Source organism: Sus scrofa, chromosome 6 (genome assembly GCF_054392235.1).
Source record: "Sus scrofa isolate SSC_HxYL_T2T_F1_AM1 chromosome 6, Sscrofa_HxYL_maternal_Yorkshire_Landrace_v2.0, whole genome shotgun sequence".
NCBI classification, from domain to species: domain Eukaryota; kingdom Metazoa; phylum Chordata; class Mammalia; order Artiodactyla; family Suidae; genus Sus; species Sus scrofa.
The window spans coordinates 157,301,392-157,315,165 of record NC_139388.1 but is presented as its reverse complement, the minus strand read 5'-3'; the positions used below and the strand labels follow the sequence as shown (position 1 = coordinate 157,315,165).

The following is a 13,774-nucleotide window of genomic DNA, read 5'->3' as shown; positions in this document are numbered from 1 at the left end:
TGGTTTGATTATCCTTTATTGGTGCTGGTAGGTTCATCTTGATGCTCCAGCTAGATTGCAAACTCTTTAAGGTCCCAACTATGCCTAATTATAGTAACCCCACACTGAACCTTTAGGAAGTAAATATTCAAAACTTGCATGATGTTCTTTCCATGGAAATGACCAGTTGCTTTGGTACTGTTTTGAAATATTTCTGCAGCACTACACCAGTGGAATTCAACAACCTATGCCTGGGAACTCAGTAGACAGTGTGACATAGTAATTAAGAATAAGGACCAGGCGTTCCCGTTGTGGCTCAGTGGTTAACGAATCCGACTAGAAACCCTGAGGTTGTGGGTTCGATCCCTGGCCTCGATCAGTGGGTTAAGGATCCGGCATTGCTGTGAGCTATGGTGTAGGTTGCAGACAAGGCTTGGATGCCTCGTTGCTATGGCTCTGGCGAAGGCCAGCAGCTACAGCTCTGATTGGACCCCTAGCCTGGGAACCTCCATATGCCGAGGGTGCCGCCCTAAAAAGACAAAAGACAAAAAAAAAAGAATAAGGACTTCAGATACAGAGTTTCCTCAGTTTGAGACTCTGATCTGTTACTTACTCCCATGTGACCTTAAAAGAAGTTACTTTCCTCTTTCAGTCCTAGTTTTCTCATCTTCATGAATAAGAAGAATAGTATCTTCTTCACCAGAGTATTGTCAGGAATAAACAAGATGATGTATGTAACATGCTTAGTTTACTATATCTGGTAAATGAGTCAATACATTTTAGGTGACATCACTTACACTGTTGTTGGCATTATGGTAGACACTCTTTAAGTCCCAGAAATCCTACTTTAAAAGGAAACTGGGATAGGGGAGAGGGGATTATTGAGGCTCAGAGCAGTTCAGTGACTTGTACAAAATCACACAACTAGTCAGTATCAGAGCCAGAACCCAGACGGAACCTTGGAGGCTCCAGAACAAAGTCTCTTCCTTTTTACACAGTCCCGACTCTCAGGAGACCTGCTCAGAGAAACTGTCTCCATGAGGCCGCAATAACCGATCTGTTCGTAGTTTGAATGAAAATAAGTAGGTCAGAATGGTTGTTTTGGAGACTGTAAACATTGAGAAAATACACAGATTAGGTTCAGGGACTCAAGCCCGGTGTTGGGTGTGTTTTAGCACGCAGAGTAACGGCGTGTGGCAACATTTCTCTCCCTGATGCCTGGTACATATTATTTTGTTTAAAGCCACCAAGTAGATTAAGGAATAAATCCCTGACATGGAATTTCAAATGTGAAGGTGGTTTTCCGCAGAACTCACATTTCTGTCCTTGGAGAGCTCCATCCCCAGTGTGCCCTGCGATAACTTCTCAGTATGAGGAGGTTCTCTTAACAGCTCTGGGGAAACTCTTTTTTTTTTTTTTTAATTTTGTTTTGTTTGTTTAAACTGGGACTCCCTCCTCCTAGTCTCTTCCACTCAACTTCTCCATTCCTAAGACACGGTAATTCAAGGTCCGACATCACCCTGGGGTACCAGGAAGGGGAATGATGCGACACAGGGTCTGTGCTTTTAACACCCAGCTCCCCTATCATTTATCTTGAGTTACCCCCTCCTTCTCGCTCCTCTGTCCAGCCTCATTCTTGGACCTGAGACGACCTGCTGCAACCAGTTCAGCCTTGGGAGTTTCATTTTCTGCTGCTTTTCGCTTTCAACTTCTTTGTTTTATAAATCCAAGAGGCTGGCAGTTGGTTCAGCAAGGCTAGATTTCTGAACACATGGAGCCCCTCTTGCTGAGTTAGCATTTTAACATTCTTGGATCCTCTATAGACAAAGAGTTGAAAGAAACAAGACATTTTAATATATCTTCTTTTGACTTAAACACAGACTGGAGAAGCTGTAAAACTCACCCATCCCTCTTGTTTTGCAGATAGACCACATGGTGCAGGGTCATGCCGTCTTCCCTGAACTACAAGCCAAGGCCACAGCCAGGTAACAGCTCTCTCTCTCTTCCCTACAGCTTTTCGTGCCCAACCCCACGGGGGACATACGCTGTGGGCAGCTGTGTGATTGGCAGACCCTCCGAGCCATGAGAATGCCTAGCAGTACTTGCTTATAAAGCAGTCATCTGGATGATCCAGAACATATGCATGTCAATTTTCAAAATAACCTGAGCCAACTCACAAAGAACCTAGAGCTCCCCGCCCCCAAATATACCAGCAACCATGGTTGAGAAGCTCTGATGTAGAAGAAGGAACATGGGTTTGGGAGTCAAATCTTAGGTTCAGATCCAGTTTTTCTCCTTAGTAAGTGTGTGACCATGAGCAAGTTCATCAGCCTCTTTAAGTCTATCTCCTCATCTGTGAACCTGGATAGGAGCTGATAGGAGTGATTGCCAGGATACACTGTTAAGGGAAAAAGTGGAATATAAAGTCGTGTTTACCATATGCTCCCTTTCATGTAAAAAGGTGATAAAAGAATATATGCATATCTACTTATTTATGCCACCAGAGAAATACAGGAACGTGAAACCAGAAACTAATGAGGGAATGTAGGTAGGAATGAGATGGAAATAGTGGGGAAACAGGAACAGGCCCTTCTCTGAATACACATTTCTGTATAAATCTCACTCTTCGAAACATGGTTGCTTCATGTCCCTCTGAAAATAAATAGAAAGGTAGATGGATGGATAGATGGATAGATACAGAGATAGAGAGATGTGTGTGGTAGGGGTGAAATACAACACCAAACAAACAGTAATAAATGAACCTTTTGTATTCATAATAAATGGCACCATCACACTAAAGGGAGTTTGGGGGGAAAAAAGAACTAACCTAATTTGCTTTGGGAAAGAATATTTTGAGAGTATGCTCTGTGGCTAAAGATAAAGATAACTACATAAGTATTATACTCTAATTACTAAATTTGTCTTTTTGTGATATGGGTTAGCTATTCTTAAGATCCTTTATGTGTATACTACACTTGAGCAAATAAATAAATGTGTTGTGGATAATAAGAGCCAGGTTTCCCATGCGTAGGAAAAGGGGAAGGTTAGAATGAACTCGATCGTAATGGGTATCAATCAGAGTTATCAGAATCAACTTGTGGTTTTTAATGATATATGTGCTGTATCTATCCCCTTGCTCTCTCTGCTGAGATGGCTTCAACAGTGACACCCTAGTAGCAATGTGTACGCCTAGCACCCTGGTTTGGGTCTCTTTATTCTTCAATAAAAGTTATCAGGACTTGTTGGAAAAATGGTGAGTTGCAGGACTAGGGCAAGGAAAATACATGCACATTTTGTGGTGCCAGAATGTAAGGGAAGGCTTGAAAAGGAATTGTTGAATTACATGGACACCAGCTTTAACAGGCTCTCAGTGGCCTAATCATGGACCATTTGACCAACAGAAAAAAGTAATGATGATTTTTATAAAATATCTCCATGGTACCCTACTATTATAAGTAAATAATTGAAGAAAGCACAGAACTTGCTGTCCACTGTAAGGATAATTCAATTAAAATCTATAACTGTAGAGGAAGTAATGGAAATAGAAAACCATTATTAGGCAAACACAACCATAATAATTGCTGTAGGCAAGAATCACCAATGGATTCTAAAATGAGTGAGTGAGAATATGACATGAAGCCTGGTTTTTGCATGATCAGATAGTATCTCACCACAAGATACTTATTAATATAAAAGGAAAAATAGCTAACTTCACCATGAAGAAATCTGGCAAACAACACCTTACCCAAGTGATCAAAATTAACAATACTGGCAATAAGTTACATCAACATGATGGACCTCTTTTTATGATGCACTGAGAAGGACACAGCATCATTTTTGTAATGTTTTTGCCAAAAGTGCATAACCTCAGTGTAGACATGAGAAAACATCGTGCAAACCCAAATTGAGGGACATTCTACAAAATTATTAGCCAATCTGCTTCAAAAGTTATGAAATTTTAAGAACTGCCCCAGATTCAAGGAGCCTGAAGACCTACTACATCTAGAAACAATGTATGATTATCACTTAGATCCTTGGCCAGAAAAAAAGGACATTAGTGGGGAAAATTGTCACAATTAAGTAAGTATGTAGAGTAGAAATAATATTATATTTATTTTGATTTCTTAGATGAGGAGTATAAGGGAAGTCTGCATACTATTTTTGCATCTTCTCTGTAAATCTAAAATTATTTTGAAGTAAAAAAGTTCAAAAAATAGTAAATAAATGATTTTTGTGATAATAATGCTTCCTTGTTGGGCTTTTTAACAAAAACAAAATATTTTATAATATTATCAGAGACAGCCCATCCAGGTAGCAGATACTTGGCAAAAGGCAGCCTAGTCCAAGGTATAGATTCTGGAGCCCAACTGCCTGTCTCAGCCTCACCTCTAATGGGCAATGTACTTAACCTCATTGTGTCTTTGTACTTCACTGTGTGGGAAAATTATAATGGTACACAAGGTTGTTGAGAAAATTAAATGAATTTCAATAGTGTCTGGTACATGGCGGCAGTTGTCGGGCTGTAATGTGTATGTAGCAGATGGTAGGGGTAGTGATCAAAGTCGTTGTTGTTACTTGTATGGACCTTTCCTTTCCACCAGGGGATGGATATTCTTGGGGGAAGCACACCTTCCCAGAGCAAATGAAGTGCATCATGTGCTAGGATATAACCAGTGTGTCATCAGGGTGAGAGGAGGGGGATTGACCCCCACAGAGAGTATAAGAAAGGCTTCATAAGCTTCGCCTTCTAGGAGTCTCTAGTTACTGTCTGAAGGGACCACACCGTATATCCAGTCAACTAGCACTTTAGTTGTCTCAGAGACCACATAAGCTAGAGCAGGGACGCCTAAACTCAGGTCATCAGAGAAGTCCTTGTTTGTGTGCAGCGTTTTATTGATTCTGTACTTATGCATATATTTCTGGGGAGAGGGGCCATAGCTATTATCAGATTCTTGAAGGTCCTTTAAACCTAGCATTTAAAAACCACTAATCCAAAGAAACGAGTTCTGACTTAGAGTTCAGAGGTCTGGGTTCAAATCCCAGCCCCCACAGGCATCAGTGTGTGAACCTTAGTTTCCTAGTCAGAACATGGAATAGGAGGAATGAGAGAACCAGCCGTGGATACCTCTGAGAATTTGAGTTTAATAAGGTGGTATATTTGGAAAGGCTTTGTGAACTATGTAGTGACAGTGACAACAACCATCCTGCTACTACTACTTCAACTGTTGCTAATGAGTATAAAAGAGGAGACACTTTGGAGGTGATTGCTCTAGGGTGAGGCAGCAGGTGTCAGTCACCATAACCTGCTCACCTTCTTATGGAGAAGCAAGAACACTGGAGAGGGAATGGGAGGTCTTGGCTTCTTGTACTAATCCTGCCACACATGTCTCGGTGACTTGTAACCTCACCCTCAAAATGACAGTCATACCACCCTGGTTAGCCCATTTTCCTGGTGTCAGGAGGATGAAAGTAGATCATGGCAGTGCCAATCTCTGAAGATCTTAAATCTCAACACAAACGTAACAGATAGGAGTTCCCATTGTGGCTCGGCAGTAATGAACCCAACTAGCATCCATGAGGAAGCAGGTTCAGCCCCTGGCCTCACTCAGTGGGTTAAGGATCCAGCGTTGCCATGAGCTGTGGTGTAGGTCACAGATACTGCTTAGATCTGGCATTGCTGTGGCTGTGGTGTAGGCCAGCAGCTGTAGCTCCAATTCAACCCCTAGCCTGGAAGGTTCCATATGCTGTGGGTGTAGGCTAAAAAGACCCCCCCAAAAAAAGTAACAGATAATTTAGACTTTACTATGAGATGCTCAAAATTTCCAGAACTTTCTGCTACGGCTGAACCTCATGTGAGTACTTTTTATTGAAAATGGGAATAAAAGGATTTATGGATTAGCATGCATACTCCGAGAAACAGCAGCCTGGGGTGGTCCAGAATCAGCAATTTATAGAATTCAGTCTTAAAGTCAGATTAGATTTAAATCCAACTTCTATTCACATGCCAGCTAACGCCATCCCCTCTTTCAACTACTTCCCTGTGTTTTTTCTTCTCTTTGGAGTTAAGTTTCTCCAAAGCATTGCCTGTGCTCTTGGTCAGTTTCCTCCTTTGCCCACTCCACTTTGAATTCTGTCACCACTGGCCCCTGAAACGTGGTGTTAAGGTCCTCAGCAACCACATCACGTCATCAAGTCCCCTTCCTGGAGCTCTCAGCTGCATGGGTCACCTAAGGAGGATAGTCACCCACGTGCAGTTTTCCTTCTGCATTTCTGACTCCTTCTTGTTCTTTTCAAGCTCATGGTCCTGTTCGTAATCACTAACATCAAAGTTCATCACAGCTACATTCTTGGACCTCTTCTCACTTTTTTTTTTTATGCTTTTTAGGGCTGCACTCCCCCCGGCACATGGAGGCTCCCAGGCTAGGGTCAAATCGGAGCTACAGCTGCCAGCCTATACCACAGCCACAGCAATGTGGGATCTGAGCCTCGTCTGCAGCCTACACCACAGCCCACAGCAATGCCAGATCCTTAACCCACTGAGCAAGATCAGGGATTGAACCCATATCCTCAGGGATCCTGGTCAGGTTCGTTAACCGCTGAGCAACGACAGGAACTCTCGGACCTCTTCTCTCTTTGTGGTCTCTTCCATGATCCCATCTACATTCTTAGCTTCGTTTCTTTTTGTATTTAGACAAGTCTCAAATTTTATCTCCAGCTCATATACTTAGTAGGCATTCAATGCTTATTCTTTTCCCTCCCAACCTTCTTCTATTGTCTTGCAAAGGAAAATGTGTCTGTATCTTATGGGCTCTATAAACGGACTATAGCACCCATTGCACTTCAGGTATTAGAGAGAAATAGGCATAGTTGTTATTAAGGGAAATTGGCTCTTTGGAAGGGATAGCAAATCCCTTGGAATCAAAAACCATATGCCTCTTTTGGTATGACTCGGGGCTGTCTGAAAACAGCAGTGCTTAGCATCAGCAAATCCTGTTTGAAACTATAGAAACAAATGTTGATAAACTGCTTTAGTATTTTATACTCTTGATTCACCATAATCCTTCTAGGCTTCATCCTGAGCAGAAATGTGTTGGAACTTATGAATTAAGTAAACAATAACCTAGATGTAGCCATGCTTATAAATGGCAACCAGAGCCCCTCTTTCTGTGGGGTTGAATGTACAGATATTTTACTCCTTAGCCAGAGATTGTCATACATTGATCATAACATCAGTTCTTTTCCTCTAAACTGCCCATTATTGTCTTACTCCTCTTAAAGAACCTCACCAGTGTTTCAGAATGTGTTTGTGGTGATGTCAGTTTAGTGAGAAGATGTTGGCATAATCCACAAGTGCTGAATTCAAGGTTGCAGCACACAGGGGACTAGATCCGGCCACTTGTCATGGAACATCGTGAAAGGATAATGTGAGGAAAAAGAATGTGTGTATATACACACACACATATGCATATGTATATATAGATAGATAGATAGATATACACACACATGTATATATATATCTATATATATATAGATATATATATATGAGTGGGTCACTTTGCTGTATAGCAGAAATTGATAGAACATTATAAATCAACTATAATAGAAAAAATAAAAATCTTAAAAAAATTTTAAAAAGGTCCTCTGTCTCTCTGATAAGTGTCGTATGAGCATTTATGGTACAACAGCTAACAAAGCCGAAAGAAAAAAAAAATCCTGTTTTCATGGAAACTATGCTCTTGAACATACACATAAACACATATATACATGTGTGTGTAGAAACAGAGACAGAGTTTGAGAGAGAGCACATACTCCAGGAATTTACTGGTAAGCATTCTAAAGAAAAATAGAGATGAGTAAGAAGAACGAGAGGTGTTAGGGTGATGGATAGGAGCCGTTTCTGGTGGGGAAGCCAACCTTGGTGAGGTGACACTCAGATAGGACTCTGTATGAAGAGAGGGAACAAGCCATGGTTATATGGGGAAGATCCCTTTGTAGGAACAGCAAGTCCCAAGGCCCGGAGGCAGCAGCCAGTTTGGCCGGCTCAGTGGGCTTTGTAAAGGGCACCATGGCTGGATCAATGTGGGAGGGAATGGGGGAACGCATGCGAGCTGAAATTTAGCCAAGGTCATGTAGAAATGCAGACATTGTAGAAAGCTCTAAGACCACTGGACTTTATTCAGGATTTTAGTTTTTAAGCCGGGGAAAGACACGATCAGATTTACCTTTTAAAAGGATTACTACGGCTGCTCTGTGGGTAGCAAGTCAGACCTTTGGTGGAAAGGGAGGGTCAGTGGAAGACGTAGCCCCTGATCTCAGCAGGCTTATAGTCTAGTGGAGGAGTAAGACTGTAGACAGAGAAGTCCAGCCCATTCTGAGCTACTTCTGCAGCAGTCACTGCTGCAGTGACCATGTCTCATTGTGATTCTGCTTCTGGTCTCAGGGGTACGAGCATGAAGTTCCACTAATTCACATCCTCTCTCCCGATCTTTCTTTTCTCCCACTTTCCCTGGGTTTTTTGGTTATTCCTTTGAGGGAAATAAATTTTTGCTTGACCTGACTTATTCCGGAAACTTCTTTTGCTTCCGTGATTTCCATAATCCCACTGAGGATCACTTTTTTAAAATATAGTGTTCCCCCCCTCTTCCCCCACCCCCCCACCATATGCTCAATCTCAGGGTATATCTAATGCTTCCCGTTAAAATCTTTATGAATCCCCCTGGAGCAAGAAAAGGAGAAAGAAAGGCCAAGAACCAAGAGTTTTCAATGTGCCTAGCCCTGTGCTTAGTGGTGGTTTTCTCTATATTATCTCATTTAATTTTGTGTAAGGAATTGAGTGTCATAGGGACTTTAAACATGGTTCTCACTGTCCATTTTACTGTTGTGTTCTTAAATTGCTCCCTAAGCCTTTATGGCTTCTTCAACCTTGGTTCCTCAGTCTGATAACTGGGGCTGCCAGTCTGCCAGCGAGTATTTGCTTAGGCTCCCCTGAGCTAGGACAGTCATAGAATCAGGGTGATGATATTAATACCTTTAATCCCTAGACAGTGCCAGGATGATCAGTAAATTCTTGATGGCTCTTGGATGAGAAAAGTTTTCTAGGTAAACAGAAGCTGGATATGTTTTCTCAGTAGACAGAAGACTTTCTTTGACTTCTATTCTACATACCAGGACATGGGGGTTCAGGGCATGGGGGTTCTCTCAAGAAATCTGAGAGCTCTGCTGACTTAGGAAATCAATTTTTTATCATCTGCCTCTCAGTAGATTAGCTCTAACCCAGCATAGTGCTTGGCACATGGGTGGAATTGGAGGGGGATTTTCACAAGATGCTTGTCTCTCTTCTCGCCCTCTTCTGTGAGATACACAGGCAAGCCTGGAAGGTCATGTCCATATGACTGCAAAGATCTATTCTTTGGCAGCCCTGTGCTGCAATGAGATGTAGACATAAAAACAACCTCTCATAGTCTATGTGGGATTCATTCTACACTTCAGTAACTGTGTTGAGCATCTGGTAGGATGAATAAGATGCGACTCTTTCCCAGAAGGAATTCAGATTCCAGAGATGGATATAGATAAAAGGAAGAGGCAATTATCATACAGTGGAGGAAAGGCCATTCATTCATTTGATGAATACTCTTGAATGGTACTATGTACTAAGTTCTTTGCTGAATTTTGATGATGGTCTGCCTTCATGAAGCTTAAAGTCCAGAGGAGGCCGTAGGCAGTTAACAAGTAACTAGACCCATAAATAAGTCTGTGGTGACCAAACTTGGTATGAAGAAACTAACAGAGTACAGTGATAGAATATCAGGAAAACCCCATTTAGGTGAGGTGGTCAGGGAAGCCCTGAGTGATGGAGGCACAGTTAAGATCTGAAGGATGAAAATGATTCTAACCATGTGAAGAGCAGAAGGGAAGAACACCAAAGGTTACCAAATGGGAAGGGTGTTGGGGGGTGTATAAATTAGGAGGTTGGGATTAGCGGATACTAACTACTGTATATAAAATAAATAAACAACAAGGACCTACTGTAGAATACAGGGAGCTATATTCAATACCTCGTAATAAACTATAATGAAAAAGAATCTGAAAAAATATAAATATATATATGTATAACTGAATCACTTTGCTCTATACCAGAAACTAACATAGCATTTCAAATCAACTATACGTCAATTTAATTTTTTTTTAAAGATGAGTTTAGAGCAATGATTGACATAGGTAGGTAAAGAAGGTTAGAAAGAGAAGTCTAGGCAAGAGGGAGAAGACTAGGCAAACATTCAGAGGTTAAGACGTGCATATTTTAAAAAATTGGAAGTAGTTTAGTGTCACTAGAACATGATGTGTGCAGGGGCGAAGAGGGAGGAAGAATGGAAGACCTATCTGGAACATGGTGCAATGTAGGGAGAGCTAGATAATGAAGAGCATCTGTGACAGACAAGAAAGTTTATGCTTGATCTTTCTATTTTTATTTTTCTCGGCCGCATCCAAAGCATATGAAAGTTCCCAGGCTCAGGGGTCTAATTAGAGCTTCAGAGCCAGCCTGTGCCACAGCCACAGCAACCCAGGATCCAAGCCATGTCTGTGACCTACACCACAGATCCTTAACCCACTGAGCAAGGCCAGGGATTGAACCTGCATCCTCATGGATATTGGTTGGGTTCATTACCACTGAGCTGCAACAGGAATTCCCAGAATTGCATTTTAGAAGAAGCACCCAAGAAAGAGTACAGAAAACCTAGGGGGAAGGGCAGTATTTCAGGAGGGAAGATGAGCTGTGAGGCCAAAGCTCTAATCCAGGCATTTGAAGGTGGCCTGCATAAAATAGTAGCAGTTGAATGGGAGAAAAGCATGCTGGTTAGATGAATATTTAAAATAATAAATTGGAGTTCCTGTTGTGGCTCCATGGTAACAAACTTGACTAGGATCCATGAGGATGTGTGTTCAGTGCCTGCCCTGGATCAGTGGGGGTTAAAGATCAGCATTGCTGTGAGCTGTGGTGTAGGTCACAGACACGGCTTGGAACAGGCGTTGCTATGGCTGTGGAGTAGGTCGGCAGCTGCAGCTCCGATTTGACCCCTAGCTTGGGAACTTCCACTTGCTGCAGGTGCAGCTGTAAGACAAAAGGAAGAAAGAGAAGGAAGGAAGGAAGAAAAAGAAAGGAAAGGAGGAAGGAAGGACAGGTCCTAGTGAAAGTGTAAATTGTGGAACTGAGGGAGGAAGACAAGTCAAAAATGATCCCAACTCTGACTCTGCCACCCAAATGGTTGCTTGAGCAACCACTTAAATGAGATTGGCTTTGGTCAAACAAAGAAACGGAAGGAAGAGTGAGTATATCGGAAAAGGTGATGTGTGTCTTATTAGACAGTCTTAGTTGAGGTCCCTTTGGGCATTCGGGGGAAGCATTTGATGTGTGCGTGACGTGGATCTCATCACAGAGAAATGGAAATCTTCAGCACTAGATAGTTAACTGCAGCCATGAAGGGAAGCTGGGATCATCCAAGGGTCTAGAAAGAATGAGAAGAGGGCCACGGACAGGCCTCTGGGAAACTTCATTTATTTGTTTATTTATTTATTTATTATTTATTTTTGTCTTTTTGCCATTTCTCGGGCTGCTCCCATGGCATATCGAGGTTCCCAGGCTAGGGGTTGAATCGGAGCTGTAGCTGCTTGGCCTACACCAGAGCCACAGCAACACGGGATCCAAGCTGCGTCTGCGACCTACACCACAGCTCATGGCAACACCAGATCCCCAACCCACTGAGCAAGGCCAGGGATCGAACTGGCAACCTCATGGTTCTTAGTCAGAATTCGTTAACCACTGAGCCACGACGGGAACTCCTATATATTTATTTAATAGACAAGCAAAGGAAGAGAACTAGTGGGAGAGGAGGTGGGAAAACCAAAGGAGTAATGTGTCCAGGAAGCAAAGGACAGAACAATGAATAAGAAGTGGTCAGGTGGTACAGAATGCAACAGGCAATTCAAGTAAAATAAAGACAAATAATGGGCCATTGGAGTTAGCAACTAAGAGGGGCTTGCTCAGCGTGGTGGGTCCAGTCTCCGTAGAATGGGGTGACCAGAATATGTATTGCAGTGGGTCAAAGAGGAGCAACCTGAGATAGGGCAGAAGCTTCTTTTCCAGGACTTTCTCTTACTCCTACAAAGGGCACAATTCTTCTCTGAGACCATGTGTTCCAGTTTGGGGTTTGAAAGTATGGTCACCATACTTTTGGGCAGCCTGTGAAGCCAAAGAATTAAACGATTTATGAAGAAGGAAAGGAGAGATTCCAGGCATGCCATCTGTACTGAAGATTGGAACCCATAAAGCCTGAAAAATATCTTCCTTGACTCTGGGATTTCTAAAAGCTAGAAATGAATTTCCTGTGATGGGAAACAAGAAGGAACTATTTACCGATCACCTATCCTTTTAAAGTCCTCAGGCCTCCATATTTAATCCTCACAGCAGCCCATAAGGTAAAAGTATTAACCCTGATTTCAGAAAAGTAAAGTATGCTTGGCAGGGTTCAGTGTACCTGGTCACCCAGCTGGTACACATGAAGTGGCTCTGAGATTGTTGACACAGTATTTTTTTCTTTCTGCATAATGGGATGAGGACGGCAAGGATGAATCTGGAGTTCATGAGAAAGAAGGAGACCGATCCACTTGGAAGAGTTAATGTATGATTCCTGAGCAGGAAGAGGGCAGACCGCCATTTGAGAAAGAATTGATAAAACATACAAACTGAAAGTCAGAACTGAAAAAGGCGCTGTGCAAGGTTAAAATTATGTGAATAATGATGTGCATTTGTTATTTTAATGTTTTCCAAGTGCATTTCATTTTGAATGATAGACTCAGATAGCACACATGGTAAGGGATAATTGAAACAGTGTGCAGGAGAATGGCTGCATTCAAAGAATAAACATACAGCTGCAAGGTTAGGAGTCAAAGGGGTAAGCATATGCCTCGTCCCCCAGGGATCTCATTAGTGCATGAGTGACCATATATGTAGAGGCCAAATGAATCTCACTGTTTGCAAAGACCCACAGTAAATGAGACAATGACGAATCAATAGTAATTAGGCCGATAGGTTCTTATTGACCCAGATGTCTGAAACCAAATGCGCTGCTCTGAGATTCCTTTGGAGACAAAAGATTTATAGACATGTGATTCTTTAAAAAAAAAAAAAAGTCCCTTTACTCTGAGAGCAGTGATGCTCTTCTGAAGTGGAATGTTGCTTGAATTAGTGCAGACTCTTGACTTCTGGCTGGAAAGGGTGTTCTTATGGCCATCGCTGGCCGTGTGATTCTATTGGGCCAGAATCAGAGAGAGCTGGGAGGTAGAAAACTAGGGTACGGGCATATTTTCCCCAGATTCGTGGTTCTGGCCTGACCTTCTGTGGAAGCTCAGAAGAACCTTTCCTGACACTGTCATTGAATCATTCTCAGAGTTTGAATGTGGGGCTTTGACACATAATTCCTGACCAGCGGTACAGAAAGCACATGGCTTCAGAATCATACCTAGAGGGCTTAAATTTGGACTTGCTCGCTGTCTTCACTCCTCACGCATCCCCTCTGTAAAGGGGTGTTAGGGGTACTCAGCTCACTGGGCTGTGGCTGAAGGCCAGGTTAAAAAGGCCAGAGGAACAAGGAGCAGCAGTTGATGTTACTCTAGATGCTGAGCCTTTTCCCAACAAGATCCTTATCTTCTAATATGACATAGAGCAGAAGATTTTCACAGATGAGAATGAGGGATCATGGCAAGAACCAAAGAGAGTGCCTGGTGGGTAGGACTGTTC

General features: G+C 42.3%; 1 protein-coding gene across 45 annotated transcripts in view; it reads left to right on the top strand.

Moving 5' to 3' along the window:
• FGGY (FGGY carbohydrate kinase domain containing) overlaps positions 1-13,774 on the top strand; it is a 459,774-nt gene that overhangs the window by 319,495 nt on the left and 126,505 nt on the right. For all 45 annotated transcript variants that reach the window (XR_014808145.1, XR_014808144.1, XM_084964952.1 and 42 more), the window contains one exon: positions 1,903-1,964. Coding sequence is in view for 43 of the 45 variants with exons in the window: in XM_084964952.1 (XP_084821078.1) it covers positions 1,903-1,964 (62 nt within the window). In the remaining 2 variants the exon portion in view is untranslated. The remainder of the gene's footprint in view (positions 1-1,902; positions 1,965-13,774) is intronic.